General features: G+C 38.6%; 1 protein-coding gene across 2 annotated transcripts in view; it reads right to left on the reverse strand.

Annotated features, from left to right (window-relative positions):
* LOC143348591 (pseudouridylate synthase RPUSD2) overlaps window positions 1–21,343 on the reverse strand; it is a 305,098-nt gene that overhangs the window by 47,977 nt on the left and 235,778 nt on the right. For both annotated transcript variants that reach the window (XM_076779042.1, XM_076779041.1), the window contains one exon: window positions 11,501–11,723. In XM_076779042.1, the coding sequence (XP_076635157.1) occupies window positions 11,501–11,723 (223 nt within the window). The remainder of the gene's footprint in view (window positions 1–11,500; window positions 11,724–21,343) is intronic.

Consider the following 21,343-nt stretch of genomic DNA (forward strand, 5'->3'; position numbering starts at 1 on the left):
TGTATTAGTTTTTGGGTTCTCTATGTTGTAGAATCGTTCTTCCTCGACAGTTTGCCTTTGGTCTTCCCTTTTCACTTATCCATCCAACATGAACTCACGCAGGATGTACGGTATCGTCGCGAGTGGCTGGAAGGATTCCGTCATGGACGGAACAGGGACTATTTATCAACCGCCAGGATGAATAAATTCCACCCGAGGAGTAATTAATCTTGAAGGACCGGGGCGTAATTTCAAGTTAGTTTCGTGGGGTTGTTGCTCGCGGACGGCCAATGTCTCGTCTTACGGTGTCGTGTGTCCATCGGATGGCCTAATGCATGCGGAAACTAATTCGACGTCCTCATGAAACGCAAATTTTCCCGGGGACACGTCTCCCGGTTCTCGTTGTTTGTAATTGAGTCCGCGAGACGGCCATAATGGGGCCAACGGTGCCGCCATTTCTGGAATTCCCGCCTACGACCATTCGACGAAAAAATTTCAGGCACTCCTAACGATCGTTTCCGGCATTAATTCTCGCGAATTTTTGGCGCTCCTCCGAACACGCAATTTCGAGAAAATTGAACACGCTTACCGACCGGTTTCTGAGACTTTTTTTTTTATGAAAACCGAGTACGATTGATCCGTCAGTTTCGAAATTCGTGTCACGTGGAATATTTGCGAAATTTAAGTCCTCGGTTTCTGGGATTCGTGCCTTCTGGACCGGGAATTCGAGAAATTCGAGGTTGCACAGTCGCATCGGTTGCAGGGAATTCGAAAAATTTTGAACCCAATTCGCGCGTTAACGTATTATTGTAAAACGTGATTGTTGTTAACTGTTTCATAAAATATACGATTTAATCGCGGAAGTGGCCTTGAAATGACCACGTTCGCGGCATCAATCATTTTTTTTTATAATTTCTATGCTCGTCGAACGATTGCAATCTTGGAGTACCAGTTAACTACATGTTATTATCGTTTATTATATCTTTTTCGAGTCGAAAGGTCATTTTAAGGTCACCTTTTTACAGGATCATTAATTTTACCTGTAACACGGTTCTAAATAAATAGTAATTGCCAATACTATTTAATGACTTGAAGATTGACATTTTTCAAAATACAATTCTCAAAATAGATAAATAATTTTTCACTGTCATAATTATTTTTTTTTAAGCAAGATCTGGCTAGATAAAATTTTTTGATAAATTATACTGCCCACTGGTGCATCGAGATATAAAAGAAAAATTGATTCGATTCGAGCAATAGATTCTGAGGAAAGTATGTAAATGTAAGGGGAGCCACGTTTATGGGGTCAATCCAATTCATGAACCGAATATCAAATTCGGATCGCTACTCCCACGTCCAGCTGGAAAATATGCAAATATCGTACGTATCAAATAATTCAAAATTCTACGAAGGGCAATTATTTCTTATTCCATTCTTATACAGTGTGTTCGGTCACCCCTGGGAAAAATTTTAATGGGAGATTTCAGAGGCCAAAATAAGACGAAAATCAAGAATACTAATTTGTTGATAGAGGCTTCGTTAAAAAGTTATTAACATTTACAATTCTGACCGTACTGAATTTTTTTCTATACAGTGGGTAGGATTTCGGGGGTATGTATAATGACCAAAAATGATTGTAATTGACCCTTGTAACTAAATATAATTTTTTTAGTACGATTTGAAATTTTTTAATTTCGTCTAAAAATTCCAGTAACTTCTCGAATTTTTTTCTCGAAAATGCGTAGGATTTCGGGGGTATGTATAATGACTAAAAATGATTGTATTTGACTCCTGTAACTAAATATAATTTTTTTAGTACGATATGAAATTTTTTAATTTTGTCTAAAAATTTCTGTAACTTCTCGAATTTTTTTCTCGAAAATGGGTAGGATTTCGGGGGTATGTATAATGACCAAAAATGATTGTAATTGACCCCTGTAACTAAATATAATTTTTTTACTACGATTTGAAATTTTTTAATTTCGCCTAAAAATTCCAGTAACTTCTCGAATTTTTTTCTCGAAAATGCGTAGGATTTCGGGGGTATGTATAATGATCAAAAATGATTGTAATTGACCCCTGTAACTAAATATAATTTTTTTAGTACGATTTGAAATTTTTTAATTTCGTCTAAAAATTCCAGTAAATTCTCGAATTTTTTTCTCGAAAGTGGGTAGGATTTCGGGGGTATGTATAATGACCAAAAATGATTGTAATTGACCCCCGTAACTAAATATAATTTTTTTAGTACGATTTGAAATTTTTTAATTTCGTCTCAAAATTCCAGTAACTTCTCGAATTTTTTTCTCGAAAATGCGTAGGATTTCAGGGGTATGTATAATGACCAAAAATGATTGTAATTGACCCCTGTAACTAAATATAATTTTTTTAGTAGGATTTGAAATTTTTTAATTTCGTCTAAAAATTCCAGTAACTTCTCGAATTTTTTTCTCGAAAGTGGGTAGGATTTCGGGGGTATGTATAATGACCAAAAATGATTGTAATTGACCCCCGTAACTAAATATAATTTTTTTAGTACGATTTGAAATTTTTTAATTTCGTCTCAAAATTCCAGTAACTTCTCGAATTTTTTTCTCGAAAATGCGTAGGATTTCAGGGGTATGTATAATGACCAAAAATGATTGTAATTGACCCCTGTAACTAAATATAATTTTTTTAGTAGGATTTGAAATTTTTTAATTTCGTCTAAAAATTCCAGTAACTTCTCGAATTTTTTTCTCGAAAGTGGGTAGAATTTCGGGGGTATGTATAATGACCAAAAATGATTGTAATTGACCCCTGTAACTAAATATAATTTTTTTAGTACGATTTGAAATTTTTTAATTTCGTCTAAAAATTCCTGTAACTTCTCGAATTTTTTTCTCGAAAATGCGTAAGATTTCGGGGGTATGTATAATGACCAAAAATGATTGTAATTAACCCCTGTAACTAAATATAATTTTTTTAGTACGATTTGAAATTTTTTAATTTCGTCTAAAAATTCCACTAACTTCTCGAATTTTTTTCTCGAAAGTGGGTAGGATTTCGAAGGTATCTCTAATAACCAAAAATAATTGTAATTGACCCCCGCAACCGTCAATAATTTTTTCAGAACGATTCGAAACTTCTCAATTTTCAGGATAACTGACAGTAATGATCAGACATTATATCTTCAGTAATGAATTTTTTTCTCGAAAATGCGTAGGATTTCGAGGGTATGTCTATTCACAAAAAATGCTTGTAATTGAACCTTGTAACTAAATATAATTTTTTCAGTATGATTTGAAATTTTTCAATTTAATTTTTAAATAACTTTTTAATGAAGTCTCAGTCAAGAAATTGATATTTTTGATTTTGGCCTCTAGAATCTCCTATTCAAATTTTTATAACTTTATGGAAAGAAAATTCCCAATTTATTATTAATTCTTTTATGTTCAGCAGAAATACAGATTTAAATATTTATATAGCGTTATTAAAAATGAAGCTTCAGTTTTTTTTAGAAATTCCTGCAAACTTTGGGAAATTTTCTCCCACTGTTTGATATTTAATATTTATTTATTCAACGGATAGTCTTCTTACATCGAACAAATAATTATTAAAGATTCAAGATGGCGGTCGTGTCGAGCCATATCGATGCAGATAAAGTTTCGATTATCGGTGGGTCGAACAATACGCCGCGTTTTAATAAAATCTAGCCCGACGTTAAAATGCTCCCTCGTTAAACATTTCTCCGGAGTAATAAGCGCCGGAATGCAGGGCTCTAATAAACCGCCCGAGGAACCACTCGAAACGTGATTAAAGTGCAGTTGACATTTCGCCTAGTCTTGCACCTGTAGCTCTGTTTCACAGGGGAGGCGAAATTCTCGCCGTAAATGGACGGAATTAACGCGACCCTCTCCGGGGTACACAGCCCTCGAAACTTCCCCGATGTTCGACAATTCCTGATCCGAGACGTTTCCACGAAATTTCCAAAATTCCCCCACCCAAGCAAAAACAGAAACACGGAACTCCCAGCGTGGACGATTTCAATCGGAATTTTTAACGAAGGCAATCAATTTTTTATCGACCAAGGGTTGGCAACAGATTGCAAAGGGTGGAAAATTTCTAAAGGAACATTTTTTCAAAAATAAAACCTCCCGTTTCTCGCTACGTCGCGTCGGGAGTTCAACGACCTCGCGAACCGTGATTTCAAAACGTCGTTGGTTCGAATTTCACTTGGATATTTTGTTCGTTACTCTTGAAAATAAATTTTTTAAGTTCGTCAGGGATATTTATATGATATCTATTCCGATTTCTAAATTATTTTCTCTCGCGTCCATGTTCGCGTTGATTTATTACAGAGCGAAACTAAATCGCGATTGAGATTAAGATTCAACTCGTAAATTCGAGGGAATTAACCTGAACTTTCATAGAGACTCCCCCTCCCACCGCGAGCAGATGTTTGACAATTCGTTACGTAAACGATCGTCTGCAAATTCTCACGGATACGACGGACCGATTTCGTTGGAATATCATTTCCATAATTTTCAGAGTCGACTATGAAACTACCGTGGAACCGGAACGTGATCGAAGCGTCATCGAGGAACTTACGTAACGTCGCTCGAGGATCGCTTTTGACAATCCGATTGGCTTTCGAAAGATCCCCGTCGTTTCAACAAAACTTCTCGCATCTTTGAGAATAAAAAAAAAAAAATTTTTTTAATTAGAGAAGTCAAAATATAAGTCTTCTAAACAGTGGTTACCATATTTGTAAAGAGACTCAAAACAAATCAGTTTTTAATTTTTTTAACCCTCTATGGGCCCGTGTAACTTTCAGGTCACATGTTAATATATCGACAATTTACTAAATAATTTTAGTTTTCTCACAAGATTATTTAATGTTTCTGAGATAACTAATAACTAAACTGCGGATGTTTATGCATTTATGGGAAATTTAAATTTTCACGAAACTACAGAATGCACTTAATATGCCAAAATATAAGAAATGTTTCAAGTTAGACACAAATTATTGTATTTAGGGGTTGAGACAACCCTCTATAAAGTTCCCATTTCATTAATTCTATTAATAAAAATACGAATTTGATGACGGTTGGCAGCACTAAATATCAAAGTAAGTGGCTCGTAAGTTTATATTCAAGAAACAAATTCGGCCCATAGAGGGTTAAATATAAGCTTGGCGATTCACTCACTGTCCGTGATCCATATACGGTTCCTAGCGCCACGCTTTCATATACGCGGCTAAGAGACCCGGACAGTGAACGCGTTAGAAATGAAACGAGAGAGAATAAAAGGAAGCGTAAGTCCGAATGGTGGACTCCAGAGACCTCCTCGAAGTCAACAAATTTTGTAAAATATTTTGCGTTTTAGAAAATAACATTATCGCGCAAGGAAAAGGAACTTTTAGGGATTGATAAAGGCGTCTGAGATTGTTTGTTCCGTATTGTTGGTGCGCTATCGCCGTTAAAATATTAAAACAAACAAACCGCTGGCAACGCGTCGGGAATCTGAGACAGAATTCACAACGCGTTGATATTACGTCGAACGGTGCAGCTAGGCAACAAAAGCCTTTGTCGGATGTTGCAACGGGAAGACGCCTCGTCAAAGATACGGGATCGATCGAACGCGAAAGAACCCGTTATTATCGATACCCGTTCGTCGATAATCGAGAAAAGCGTCTTCGATGGAGGGGGGGCAACGTTCGTCTATCAATGTCCTTCGTTTACGCGCGAGAAAGAAGAATTCTTGGCCTGAAATCGATTGTACCTCGCTGCTTCCTTCGTTATACGCCAGCTACGCCTCGTCGACCGTTTATTTTCCAACGATTTACCGGCAAACAGAATTTATGCAACGAGATAATTAGGCTTCGAAGGACTCGGGGAGGTCTCCGAGTCCACCATTCGGACTTACGCTACCTTTTATTCGATTACCTTTGCACGTTAATTCTCTCTCGTTTCATTTCTAACGCGTTCACTGTCCGGGTCTCTCGGCGGCGTATACAAAAGCGTGGCGCTAGGAACCGTATACGGGTCACGGACAGTGAGTGAGTCGCCATACTTATATTTAACAAAATTAAAAACTGATTTGTTTCGAGTCTCTTTAAAAATATGGTAACCACTCGAGGAAACAGGATACTAACCACGTTTAGAATACTAAGCGCGACGTAATCTTGGAGAAAGTCCAGCATAAATTATCGCAATTTGCATCGTATAAAATATGTGGCAGTACTACCTGTGTCCCATTAGCATCGTTCGCGTCGATATTAAACGTGTTTAATGAAAGCATCGATCGTAGAGGAACATAACCCTACTTTTTGAGAAACTCAGTATTTCGCTATTTTTATTTCTATGCAAAGGTTATCATTTTAATGAACACGGTCAGTGCTGTAAATTGGGCTCGTTGCTATTAATTTTTCCTAACTTCTTGAGAAATTCGATATTCCACTATTTCTATTTAAAATCGTTTAAAATTTTTCCTAAAAGGATTCACCCGAGAGTCGAGGCTTTCGCTCGTCCTCGTCGAGCAAATTAATGGAAAAATGCCGTAGCAATTAACGATTATTATCGCTCGAAGACGATCTTTCCAGCCTTCGAGTGACGTCAGCATCCGCGTTTTATTGTTTGACGCGCGGAACACGGGGGCCGACCCGAATGATCTATCCCGTCGCGACCTTCACCCGGAGAAACGAGTTTCCTCGTCGATCCGAGGCTCTCGCGCGCGACCGTTGCGAAATCATCGACGGGGAGACGATTTCATCGCCGGCGGTGCTGGACGCGTCGCTCGTTATTTACACTAAACATCGCTGACCTGGATATTATGCACGGTCGGTGTAAGAGTTCCGATCTAATCAATGGAATAATTTCAATGTCGACGCCATTTCAATGCAAATCGTCGAGGAAGAATAATTATAAACGAAGGCTCCCCGGAGCATCGCAAGAAACGCGACCATCAAGAAGACTCGTTCGTGGAGGATGTTACAAATTTTTTACGTACATGGTCGCTTCTATAATCAGAGAATTAATTAATTGTTGGCTAGAATTAACTTGTGGTGGTTTGCTATAGTAGAGTCAATCCTAACAGGTCCAACCTTGGACGAGGGGATATTGAATGGTCGGTCGAGCACTTGTGAGAGAGTCAGGAACGTAGCCCTCTAGCGGTGACTGCGGGAAGGGTTGCCATAGACTCAAATATACCGTCATAATTATCACAAGTTCGGTCGATAAAGTGTCGAACTAGGGTGGTAAAACAGAGAGGTAAAAAGAAAAGTCCTGAATAAACACAGTATCTACTTTACCGACGTGACGAAATTAATTTCCAAGACGAGACGCTAAGAAAAATAAATCTAAACGGAACTTTGGGTTACAAACACAAGTACTACTGATATCTAAAATGATAACTCACAATTAACTTAACCTAAAACTTTCGATTTTAAAATTAGTTTCTTATTTTAATTCTCGAAACAAAATAAAAAGAATAAACGTATATCCTTACGAAATCTCCGATTAATCGAACTGAGTGTATCGTTTATCCTTCAATTTTTTTTTTTTTTTCTACGAAGATCAGCGAGAAATCTAGAACGAGCACGAAGGTTATATTAAATTCGTAGATGATAACGACACGTGGTCCGACTGAAATTGAAAAGAAAATCCGTGGAAATTGTCGGCCGAGACTTTTTCTTTCATCTCGACGGTCCTTGAAACTGGCAAAAATCGCAACCTCGTGCCGGTATACGATAACAGCGCTGATAATAGAAGCCTCGTTGAGCGGCGACGCGTTTAGAAGCGAGTCGAGCCACCGCATACACGGATTCCTTTTATATCCGTGTCAAGGATACCGTGAGGATAACGGGAGTCCTTTGTCATTCGCACTTGGAAACACTCGGCCAGAGACGGCGGCGTTTTCTCTGTTTCGACGTGTTTCCAACTCGTTCCGGTGTAACGTTCCCCGTCGCTGGCGGTTCGACGAAAGCGATTTCGACGGAAACGTCGCGCGCCGGAAACCGTTTCCGTGGATCTCCGATTACCGGAAAATTCCATCCCAGAGAGATCTTCGAACCTTCGTTAAAGGGGGAAAACCCACTGTGACGGCTCGAAAAAATCGAAATTTTCTTTTTTATCTCTTTTCGATGCTTCGGGGAGTTTAAGAATGGCTAAAATATTATAGTAAAATTCGCAAAAACGTCGAAGTTAACGAAACATTTTAATGGGGGATTCTAGAGGCCAAAATAAGACGAAAATCAAGAATATCAATTTGTCGATGAAGGCCTCGTTAAAAAGTTATTAACGCTTAAAGTTTCGCCCGTATTGCATTTTTACCCCCCTTGAACAAGTAATTTTTGTTAATATTTCTTTTCTATTTTGTTACCTCCGATAGAAGGATTGAACGTAGGAACTGATAATTATTTAAACGTGTCGAAAGAAAATTTTTAATTCCATGGTACGTTATAATAACTAGTATATAATTTAGGAACCCGTAGGGGTTGTTGGAGACTAGAAAAAAATTCTAGAATTAATAATTGCAGCTAGTATTTGTTTAAAAAAATTTTCTGTGGAGATACATGGCGTTAAATTAGTGTTTTTGAAAGTAAAATACTTGGATCTCCGATCCAATTAAGCCGTAATATGACATTACATACGGAATCAAGTTTGGGATTAATTAATGCAATCTGCGTTTGCTTCTATCCGATCTCATGTATCGCTATAAAAGTGATTTCAACGGAATTACTGTGCACAGACATAATTGAATTCTCGATTCTAACGAAACTAGAACAGGTTTGGAAGATCGTAAAAATTGAGCAGACCCTTTCGATCTCTGAATTAAATTAATTTCGTTTCTATTCATTTAAGAAAACTTTATCTCGTGGCTCTTGATTAGAATTACGTTGTTTTAACTTCGAAAACGAATTTAACGACGACAGATTCACGAGATATTACTTGATATTTAACGAGACTAATAAATGACAATTTTATCTGTAAGTATTATACACGATCGTTTCAATTGGTATTGTGGACTCTGAATGTAGCTTTACTGTGACTTTTTTGCCCATGCTCGCGTCTAACATTCACCGGGGATGAGATAATCGCGGGCCTCGAACTTCTTTTAAATGATTTATGACCACTCGATTCAATCTTATGATCGTTTATGGCAGGAACAAGTCAAAGGTAACTATCCTCGACTATTGAGAAACGTTTATAGTTTACAATTTACATTATTTCATGCATAAATAAATTCCATGAAACCAGTACAGTAAAATCACCCTGTATGCTTAACAAAATCGAACGAATTCTTGCATATTTCTTCCACATACTTATAAATAATTTTCATCTTCGAAAATCATTATTTTCAAGTGCATAATACAGTACAATATTCATTAACGATTGCGAAAATTTCGAAAGAAATTTGAACGAGAATTATTTCCCGCCACTGGCGCCGCGGCCATTACTCGTGCAAACCAAAATGGAGGATTAACAGAATACACTATTAACAAGTTCCACGTTCTAAATTTACTGTTATTAATATTCATCGGATAAAGTAGAATTACCCTGTATGCTTAACAAAATTAACATTAAAAATCGTTCGAATAGAACCTTGTGCAACGAACAAATTCTTGCATATTTCTTCCACTTTCTTATAAATAATTTCCATCTTCGAAAATCATTATTTTCAAGTACATAATACAGTACAATATTCGTTAACGATTGCGAAAGCTTCGAAAGAAATTTGAACGAGAATTATTTCCCGCCACTGGCGCCGCGGCCATTACTCGTGGAAATCAAAATGGAGGATTAAAGGAATACACTATTAACAAGTTCCACGTTCTAAATTCACTGTTATTAACATTCATCGGATAAAGTAGAATTACCCTGTATGCTTAACAAAATTAACATTAAAAATCGTTCGAATAGAACCTTGTGCAACGAACAAATTCTTGCATATCTCTTCCACTTTTTTATAAATAATTTTCATCTTCGAAAATCATTATTTTCAAGTACATAATACAGTACAATATTCGTTAACGATTGCAAAAGCTTCGAAAGAAATTTGAACGAGAATTATTTCCCGCCACTGGCGCCGCGACCATTACTCGTGCAAACCAAAATGGAGGATTAACAGAATACACGATTAACGAGTTCCACGTTCTAAATTAAACCTAATGATTAACATTTAGCAGATAAAATCGAATATTTGAACGCTTTTGTAATCCAAAATTTATTTAAAATTTCTGTCAGACATTACCATTCGTTTGCATTGCAATTTCGAATACTGAAATTTCATTCGATCATTCTGATATCCAAAATCGATTCGAGTCACACGAATTTCCCAGAAAATATTCAAATACCAAAAAATTCCGAGTGTCTCGACAAAGCGACGTATCCGTGTATCGTTCGGGGGGGAAAGAATTCCCATCCTTGACACGAAATAATTCCATCGTTTCGAACAGCTTCTAGCTATCCCCTTTGTTTGTTCGGTAAATAATATTACCGCGACCGCACGAGCGTTTGGTAAATTTGACGAGCGTCGTAGTGGCTTACGAAGCTCAGCTATTTTATCCTAGTGCACCTTTCCCTGTGCGTGTCTCTGTGTGCGTGTGTGTCTGTATTTTTTTTCGTCTCTTCCGTTGGCAGAGCCGTTTCTCTGATTCCAGGCGGAACAGACGCGGTTATTCGATTAGATTGACTTACGCGAAGCTTTGCTCTACGCTTCAATATCGACGATTCTCGAGTTCGATCGCGGAAATGAAAAATGATCGGGACGACACACACTTCAGGTTCACAGTATATACGTATGATACAGATGAAAGACCACAAATCTGCGTCGTGGTACCTCGTTTTTGGTATAGCGACTGTCCAGGTACAAACGTGATCGTCGTTTTAAACGTTTTATTTTAGTATTTAATTCTAAACAGCGTCAGAGAGCTCGTGTATGGAAGAGATTGTGTTTCGGGGGAGGAGCCAAGAGTTAGGAGGCGGAGCGTTCGGGTAACTCTCGAGTGGAGTGGTGGGGGGAGCCGCTGAGGTGACCTTGGGCGGCCAATGTGGCTCGCTGCGACTTCGAGCGCCTCCACTTTCGCTTTCCGGTCGTTCCTCGTGCGTTTCATTCTACAATCGATCGCCGTCCGGTACGTTTACTATAAAATACACTCTAGTTTATATTCACGAGTATCTATATTGCAGAACTTAACAGTTTTATTTCGCAATTAAATCTCGGGAATGAAAAATAACCCATAAGCGAGATAAAATGAAATTTGTACGACGGAGGAATATTCAAGTTCGAGACTCGAGGTTTCTATCGCTATTAATACTTGTTAGTATTCACGACTTCCGGATGGACGCAGTGTCCAAGTTCAGTCGCGTTGGCAATGAATGATATTCAGATTTATCGAACGCTGTATCGCCGTGACCCGGCTACGCTTTAATTAGGTATTGTGACGATCGAATTTAACGGCTTTAGATTCGTTTCGGTGGACGATCAATTTTGCACCCGAACGACGCGTACGTAATGTGGGTGCTGGTTTTCGTCTTACCTGTGAACGACGTTGGCCAGCAGATCATTGTGCCGTAATCTGTAATCGACGTCCACCTTTTGATAGTTCACCGTCAGGGTCCCGGCCCGGATACATCGTTCGTACTCTTCCGCCGGATGGGCGCGGAATTCCCGCGCGAACACCTCGAGGATCTTCTCCCCGACCCATCTACCTTTCGTGAATGTGGTGAAGGTGAAGTAATAAGGGTACACTTTCCGGAGTCCTGCAAAAAAAAGGGACAGTTCTATTATTAGATCAGTAAAATTTATTTTTATTACTTGAGCAAATAAAATATATTACAAAAACAATCTTCGACTATCTGGTCTGGTCGCGACCGAGTTTCTATATTGCAAAACTTGATATAGTTTTATTTTGTAATTACTACACTGAAATTTTAATTCTCGAAAAGCTACAGAATGTACTTAATATGTAAAAATATAAGGAATACTTAAAGTAAGGTACAAATTGTTATATTTAGGGGTTGAACCAACCCTCTACAAAGTTTCCATTTCATTAATTCACAAAGAAGTTGGAAAATTAGTACATAACTACATGGGTCGCATGCTACCTTATCGACATTCTATACAGGGTGTTCGGCCACCCTTGGGAAAAATTTTAATGGTGGACTCTAAAGGCCAAAATAAAACGAAAATCAAGAATACCAATTTCTTGATGGAGGCTTCGTTAAAAAGTTATTAACAATTACATTCAAAAATTTCAAATCGTCCTGGAAAAATTATTTTCGGTTGCGAGGGTCAATTACAATCATTTTTGGTGAATAGGCATACCCTCGAAATTCTACCCACTTTCTAGAAAAAAATTCGAGAAAGTGTGAAATTTTTCGACGGGGGAAAAAATTTTCATATCGTTCTAAAAAAATTATATTTAATTACAGGGGTCAATTACAAGCATTTTTGGTCATTACACATACCCCCGAATTCCTACGCACTTTCGAGAAAAAAATTCCTTACCGAAAATCTAATTAGGTGACTGACAAAAAAAAGAAATTTCAAATCGCTCTGGAAAAATTATTTTCGGTTACGGGGGTCAATTACAATCATTTTTGGTCATTACACATACCCCCAAAATCCTACCCACTTTCTAGAAAAAAATTCGAGAAGGTGTGAAATTTTTCGACGGAAAAAAAAAATTTCAAATCGTTCTGGAAAAATTATTGTCGGTTGCAGGGGTCAATTACAATCATTCTTGGTCATTACACATACCCCCGAATTCCTACGCACTTTCGAGAAAAAAATTCCTTACCGAAAATCTAATTAGATGACTACGAAAAAAAAGAATTTCAAATCATTTTCGAAAAATTATTTTCGGTTACGGGGGTCAATTACAATCATTTTTGGTGAATAGACATACCCTCGAAATTCTACCCACTTTCTAGAAAAAAATTCGAGGTGTGAAATTTTTCGACGGGAAAAAAAATTTTCAAATCGTTTTGGAAAAATTATTTTCGGTTGCGGGGGTCAATTGCAATAATTTTTGGTGAATAGACATACCCCCGAAATCCTGCGCATTTTCGAGAAAAAAATTCGGAACTGGCGGAACTTTAAACGTTAATAACTTTTTAACAAAGCCTCCATCAAGAAATTGGTATTCTTGATTTTCGTTTTATTTTGGCTTCTAGAATCCCCCATTAAAATTTTTCCCAGGGGTGGCCGAACACCCTGTATATAGTTATCTCTAACAGGGACAGTTTCCACGCTAGCCACCAGAGGGCCACCAATTTGACCTTCTCACAAGTGCTCGACCACCCCTGGGAAAAATTTTAATGGGAGATTCTAGAGGTCCAAATAAGACGAAAATTAAGAATAAAAGGCGCAAGGAAAAAATAAAAAATTTCGTTTTACGAGAAACACTAGAAATTGGCGTTGCTTCCTTCGTTTGTGGACCGTGTCTGAACGCGTTTGAGAGATACTGTCATGGTCCCCAGTGGTGGTGTGGTAAAATTCTCGGCGTTTCCAGCCGGAACAACAGGTGCAACGAGCGGTTGCACGTGCGACGATAAATCGCTGTGCTCGAACGGACACCCCAAGTTTACGTAAGCAGAGAAAGATGATAAGAGCTAGACGCGTCGCGGTAGCCTTCCAAGTCCTCATCGCGTCCATTAATCCCGTTATTATAACCTTTAAATAGTGATTGTTTCGTAATTAATTACAAATTGGCACGACGTACGCGCCCCAAGCGTTCCCCCCTCCCACCCTCCCCTCGTGCTCGATGGTCCAAGAATAAATCGCCCACCGAAATCGCCGCCAATCGCCGTAAATCACGATAAATCCAGCCAGCGACGAGCGAACGATTATCCCGCGAACGATCGCCCAGGAAATTTTCTATTTGCCACGGATTTTGGCCACGCGTCAACGCCGACTGCCACGCGCTGGATTTTCAAGGGCCATTTTGGATTAGAATAACAGAAGGGCCATTAAACACAGATAAATTGAATTATTTATTGCTCTGGAACTAGGCTATCCTGACGGCATTTAATCGTAATAAATTCTAATCTGCATTTGGTCACGTCGAGTGTTTTGTTTTTTTTGAATTTTTTGAAATTCAATTTCAACACGTTCACTGCTCGTGACTCATACATGGGTCATGCCACCGTGCTATTAGATACGCCGCTGAGAAACTGGACAGTGAACGTGTCGACTGAATATTTTTTCGAACGCAGAGTCGACTCGTAAATGTGTTAAAATCAATTCCGAGGAGCAATATTTAACTCCTATTTTATAATTCCGCCCGTTTCGAGCGCGGATTTATATTTAAGTTCGTAAGACCGAATTAAAAGTGCAAATCCCAGACGAGAAAGGATCTCAGCCGTGGGCACAAAGGGAAATATAATTCTCCGTACTATTAGTTCAGTAGTAACGGGACACTTTTGTCACGAAACACGGTAAATTGTAACAACGAAGTCCAATTATGATTCGTCTTAATTAATTCTCCTTTCAGCATAATGAATTCCTCGTTCGATATAGGAGGAAGCAGAGCGACGCTTGGCATTTCCCTGTAATATTTTACTAAGGGTATTGTCGGCAGAATTATTTTAAATTCTATACCTATTTCTCCCTTGGAAACAATTCCGTAAATTGCGAGTGACACCTTCGACTAAACAGAATCACAGTATTATTTTAAGGTGTAACCGAACTATTTATTTCTAATTTATATTTAATTTAATCCGTGACTTCGAGTTCAAAAGCTTCACAAATGTCTCCAAATATTCTTAAATCTGATTTCAAACAAAATTATTGCACGAACAGTGCGATAAAAACCAGAGCATTAAAAAATCATCCTAAACTGAGTTTAAAATTTTTAGTTTCATTCCTTCGTTTTATTTTCATATATCAGAGGTAATAATTCATTACAATGTAAGTATAATAATATACAGGAGGGTCATGGTACTGCAAAGATTGTAACAGATTCCTCTCCAAATCAATTAATAGAAAAAACTTGTTAATATTTAATTTAATGTAGTTTCGGATTAAAATAAGGAATGATGTAAAAAAAAAAAAACATATCATTCGTTCCAGTAACAAAAATGTCTCGCGAATCGCTTGAAATTCGAATTGTCGATCGTTTTAACGCCCCAGTTCGTACTTGGCGCGCAAAAGGGATGGGGGCAAAAAACGTCTCGCGTCGACGAGCACAGGAAGCTTGCACCAAACCAAAGAAAGAAGAAGCTCCGACGATTTCGACGAAAATCAGAAACGAGGATTTTCGAGGTTCCGCTAACGATTTGTGCGCGACTGCTTTCCCCGGGACCTACGTCACCGTCGTGAACATTAATCCGTCTTTTCCACCCGTTTTCGACGAATCGAAAGAAACTACTTTCATTTTTCGGTCGAGAAAACTCCTTTCGAACACTTCCAGTCCCTTTCGGGGCAGATTTTTTATTTTTCGCGCCAGAAATTTAACTTGACCCTAGAATTACGGCGGCCATGTTTGTTTGAGCAATCGGTGCTCGTAAACCTATTGAATAAACAACACGTAGATATTATTTGTTAATATGTATTTATATATTAATTAAATATTTATTAACCTACAGATATTAAACCAATTATCATTAAATTGTAGATTATATAATAATATATAAATTATATATTCGATAAACCCATAGATAATTGTATATAATTAGACTCTTAGGATATATTAATAGATGTATATAGATTCCAAGATAAATAGATATTTATAGTTAATATAACATATTTATTATATATAATATGTAATATTAACTAAATCACGTTGAACTTGTAAAGATGCAGTGATGCGAACATATATTCCGATTAAAAGAAAAAATGAAAGGCTTCGATAAGAATAATTCGTTTGTGCAATCAGTGTTCGTAAATCTATTAAATAAACAACCTTCTTCAGTTTTACAGAATAACGTTGCTAACGCGTTCCACTGTCGAATCAAAACCGTACAATATTCTGTGAGACCAAACTTTTGATTTCAGACGTGGGCCACATAACCTAAAATTTGTTTCAGTATGAATTTTGAATATAAGTTGAATCCAAATAACGCAAATGCTCTCGAAATTCTTCGAAACGTCGACAAAGAAGGTCGAAAGTTTCCCTCCCGTTAAGATTTTCAGGCGACAAAGAGAGCATCGAGCGCGAAAGAATCTTGTAACGAAAATACATCGTCGGGAAGCGCGATTGAAGAACCGGGGGGGGTCTCGTCGTGACCGGTTCGCGGATCGTCAAAGATGAAATTACAAAGGACCGAGAGATCGCTCGACTCCATTTTCGCAATTAAAATCATTTTAATTAAACACCCGGACAGCTTCGATCGGCTCGCCGAACCGGAAGGGGCCGAGCAGACCGCGGATGAAAGGCGAAATGGAGGGGGGCGGCTTCTCCTTTTCAGCGGCTCGCCGAAGAAAGAGATTACCCTGCAATTTATGGAGCGGCTCGAAGAGGGTGTGTCATCGAAACGAGAGCGTCCGCGTGTTCTTTTAACCGTGAAAAAGAGAATTTTTACTCCGCGTGCTTTTTAATTAATTGAAACACGGCGGATTTCGGTGCATCATTTCGACGAACCGATATTTTTACGAGCGACTTGCTTCTCCTTTAACGGATCGATTGACATATCAAGGGTGATTTCTCACGTAAAAAGCTGACAAAAATGAATTTTCTAAATCAGACACGTCGAAGACAATAAATGTTGACGGGAGTATTGAACTTTAATTGTAAAAATAAGCTCTGTGACCAATTGAGGGTAGGTTTACTCTGGAATTACTCTGCTCGTGATTATGTATGTTTTGGATACAATTAGAATAGAATGGTTTGACAAAATATTAACCATTTTACAGTATTTGCTTACATCTTGAGTATCTCATTGTTGAATTATTAACAAAAATCATCGTCAAGATATCCTTGTGTATAATCGACTCTCAAGTTTCACGATTTGAAACGTTTCAATTTCGCCGAAAAATTTAGACACCCTTGTCGATTTTCCTTAAAAATTCCTTTTTCATTTTTAGTATTTTTGTTTGACGCCCTACAGAAAAGTTGTTTAATACTTTTTTGTAGGTACCTATGGACTCTACTTCAGAATAAAGTTTCATTGAAATATATTCACTATTATAGGAGTTATGGTTGTTTGAAAATTGGACCATTTTTATGGGGTTTTCCTAATATTACGGGGTCAAGGACCAACTTTTCGAATATTTTTGCGATTTGTACATATTCTCCATCAAAATACGCGTAGTTTGCTTTTTTAAACATTAAAATCGTCCAATCCGTTCAGAAGTTATGGTGTTTTAAAGATTCGCATGAAATTTACGGGAAGCATTTCTGGCCTGAAATCATATTTTCGGTAAGGAATTTTTTTCTGGAAAATGGTTAAGATTTCGAGGGTATGTCTATTCACCAAAAGTGATTATAATTGGTCCCTGCAATCAAAAATAATTTTTTTAGAACGATTTGAAATTTTTTAATTTTGTCGAAAAATTTCACACCTTCTCGAATTTTTTTCTCGGAAGTGGGCAGGACTTTGAAGGTATCTTTAATAACCAAAAATAATTGTAATTGACCCTCGCAACCGTAAATAATTTTTTCAAAATGATTTGAAACTTCTCAATTTTCAGGGTAACTGACATTAATGGTCAGACATTACATCTTCAGTAATTAATTTTTTTCTCGAAAATGCGTAAGATTTCGAGGGTATGTCTATCCACCAAAAATGATTAGAATTGACCCTCGCAACCGTAAATAATTTTTTCAGAACGATTCGAAACTTCTCAATTTTCAGGGTAATTGACATTAATGGTCAGACGTTATATCTTCAGTAATGAATTTTTTTCTCGAAAATGGTTAAGATTTCGTGGGTATGTCTATTCACCAAAAATGATTATAATTGATCCCTGCAATCAAAAATAATTTTTTTAGAACGATTTGAAATTTTTTAATTTTGTCGAAAAATTTCACACCTTCTCGAATTTTTTTCTCGGAAGTGGGTAGGACTTTGAAGGTATCTTTAATAACCAAAAATAATTGTAATTGACCCCCGTAACCGTAAATAATTTTTTCAGAACGATTTGAAACTTCTCAATTTTCAGGGTAACTGACATTAATGGTCAGACGTTATATCTTCAGTAATGAATTTTTTTCTGGAAAATGCGTAAGATTTCGAGGGTATGTCTATCCACCAAAAATGATTGGAATTGACCCTCGCAACCGTAAATAATTTTTTCAAAATGATTTGAAACTTCTCAATTTTCAGGGTAACTGACATTAATGGTTAGACGTTATATCTTCAGTAATGAATTTTTTTCTCGAAAATGGTTAAAATTTCGAGGGTATGTCTATTCACCAAAAGTGATTATAATTGGTCCCTGCAATCAAAAATAATTTTTTTAGAACGATTTGAAATTTTTTAATTTTGTCGAAAAATTTCACCACCTACCCGAATTTTTCCACACCGCATCGACGCAGTGCCACAAAGTTTAATATAATATTGTTTTACTTTATTTCTCCCGCCATAATACTCATAGAAGGTGAGAGTAAATTTGATTTAAAGAATTGGAAAATGTTAGCTTTTGCAGTGGCGTAGATATCGTTGCAATGCAGAGGAGGTCCCCGAGAGGTTGAAGTAGGCGATTAAAAATCGTTAGAAAAATTGTCTACGGGACGCAACGATTTAATTTGTCGCATTGAATCGATATAAGAGAGGATGAGGGGCACGACGACCGGAAGGGGAGACGAGAAAATCGACAGGAGATGGATCGAACAACCGGAGGAGTAGAGAAAAAGCGAAGGAAAAGACGGCCCGGGGAAATTCCTCTGAATTTCATGGCAATCGTCCACGGAATTGCAGCGATCTGTGCAACCAGGAATTACTCGTGGAAACCAATCGGGGTTCTTTTAGTCGACCGTTCCATCGACGGGGGGGATTCTTGCTGAATTAAGAGGAAATCCCAACTACAAATTTAGCCCATCCAGAGAAAGAAAGACAAGGTTCTCAAAGGCTCGAACACGAATACAGCAATGATTCTTAAAATGAATCTCGATCAATGTACGAAATCGGAGCTGAATCGCGATAATCGAGGTAACCAATGAACGAAACTTCCATGAAATAAGAGTGATGATTTTTAAGATGATCGCTCTGGGTTTGGCACGTTCATTTTTCGTGCAGCTATGGCGAAATTCGACACCGTCAGATACGTATGTCGCATTTCACGCTAGCTTCAAGGAGAATCCCCTCAGTTAGAAGGGATAGAAATGTTCAACTTACGAATCACGGTCAGGAGTTCATTTTAAGAATCACTGCAATCGGTTTTTAAATGGCTTCGACAGGGATTCCCCTAGCTTGGGAGGGATACAGGCGTTCAGTTTACGTATCGCGGGTGTTCATTTAAAGAATCACTATTGTAATCGTAGGTTAAAAACGATCTTTCACGTTGTACCGGGTTCCAAGGTTCCCTTCGGCTTAAGAGGGATAGAAATGTTCAACTTACGAATCACGGTCAGGGGTTCATTTTAAGAATCACTGCAATCGGTTTTTAAATGGCTTCGACAGGGATTCCCCTAGCTTGGGAGGGATAGAGGCGTTCAGTTTACGTATCGTGGGTGTTCATTTAAAGAATCACTACTGTAATTATAGGTTAAAAACGATCTTCCACGCTGTACTGGGTTCCAAGGCTCCCTTCGGCTTAAGAAGGATAGAAATGTTCAACTTACGAATCACGGTCAGGAGTTCATTTTAAGAATCACTGCAATCGGTTTTTAAATGGCTTCGACAGGGATTCCCCTAGCTTGGGAGGGATACAGGCGTTCAGTTTACGTATCGCGGGTGTTCATTTAAAGAATCACTACTGTAATCGTGGGTTAAAAACGATCTTCCACGCTGTACTGGGTTCCAAGGCTCCCTTCGGCTTAAGAGGGATAGAAATGTTCAACTTACGAATCACGGTCAGGAGTTCATTTTAAGAATCACTGCAATCGGATTTTAAATGGCTTCGACAGGGATTCCCCTAGCTTGGGAGAGATACAAGCGTTCAGTTTACGTATCGCGGGTGTTCATTTAAAGAATCACTACTGTAATCGTGGGTTAAAAACGATCTTTCACGCTGTACCGGGTTCCAAGGCTCCCTTCGGCTTAAGATGGGATAGAAATGTTCAACTTACGAATCACGGTCAGGGGTTCATTTTAAGAATCACTGCAATCGGATTTTAAATGGCTTCGACAGGGATTCCCCTAGCTTGGGAGGGATAGAGGCGTTCAGTTTACGTATCGCGGGTGTTCATTTAAAGAATCACTACTGTAATCGTGGGTTAAAAACGATCTTTCACGCTGTACTGGGTTCCAAGGCTCCTCCCTTCGGCTTAAGAAGGATAGAAATGTTCAACTTACGAATCACGGTCAGGGGTTCATTTTAAGAATCACTGCAATCGGTTTTTAAATGGCTTCGACAGGGATTCCCCTAGCTTGGGAAGGATACAGGCGTTCAGTTTACGTATCGCGGGTGTTCATTTAAAGAATCACTACTGTAATCGTGGGTTAAAAACGATCTTTCACGCTGTACTGGGTTTCAAGGCTCCCTTCGGCTTAAGAGGGATAGAAAAATACGAGTTACGAATCACAGTCTAGGGTTCATTTTACGAATCGTTGCTCTAGATCGAAGAATATCGAGTCCCCGGTTCCCGAGAAGTAGATTTTCGCGGGGAAGACGCTCGAGATGAAAGTTTCTGGGGAAGAAGTTCGCCCAAAGGGGTTCTTGGCGAGAAATTCGGGCGTCGTAGGCCGGAAAGCGTCGCGAGAACGCGGCAAATCGGGCAGAGAACGCGCCCAAGCGACGGAACAATGGAACAGAAAGAGAACGAGAGCGAAAGAATGGCAGGGGATCGAAGAAATCGCGCGCGATTCGCCCGCTAAGAAGCGTGCTCTTCGCCGGAATAAAGGGAAGAAAGGGAGGCTTAGAGGGGGCGGGCAGAAACGCCTCTCCACGTGGATCTGGATTACGCGGCGAGTGTGAAACGTGCCAAGAGGCGCGAAACCGACTAGCAAGGAGGGCCGGGGACAGAGAAGGGGATTCCGAAGGTTCTTCAAGAGATCGTCGGAAGGTTCTCCCGGAAGGCGACGCAAAGGGAGAAGGGAGAAGAGATCGTCGAGGAGACAATGCGTCGTCCTACGCGACGCGAGTTAAGCCTCCTCCGGAAACTTCGCCAGTTTCCTACGAGAGGAGGAGAAGAGGAAGCGCTTTCCGCCATCCGACGCTTCTGAGACGTTTAAGTCTCGTTTGCTGGATTTTTGGCGGCGTGGAAAAAATTTCGGGATCAAGATGGTGGCGGTTGGAACCGTAGGAATCTTTACACGAATCTCTGGCAATATTAAGA

Source organism: Colletes latitarsis, chromosome 11, assembly GCF_051014445.1.
Source record: "Colletes latitarsis isolate SP2378_abdomen chromosome 11, iyColLati1, whole genome shotgun sequence".
NCBI lineage: Eukaryota > Metazoa > Arthropoda > Insecta > Hymenoptera > Colletidae > Colletes > Colletes latitarsis.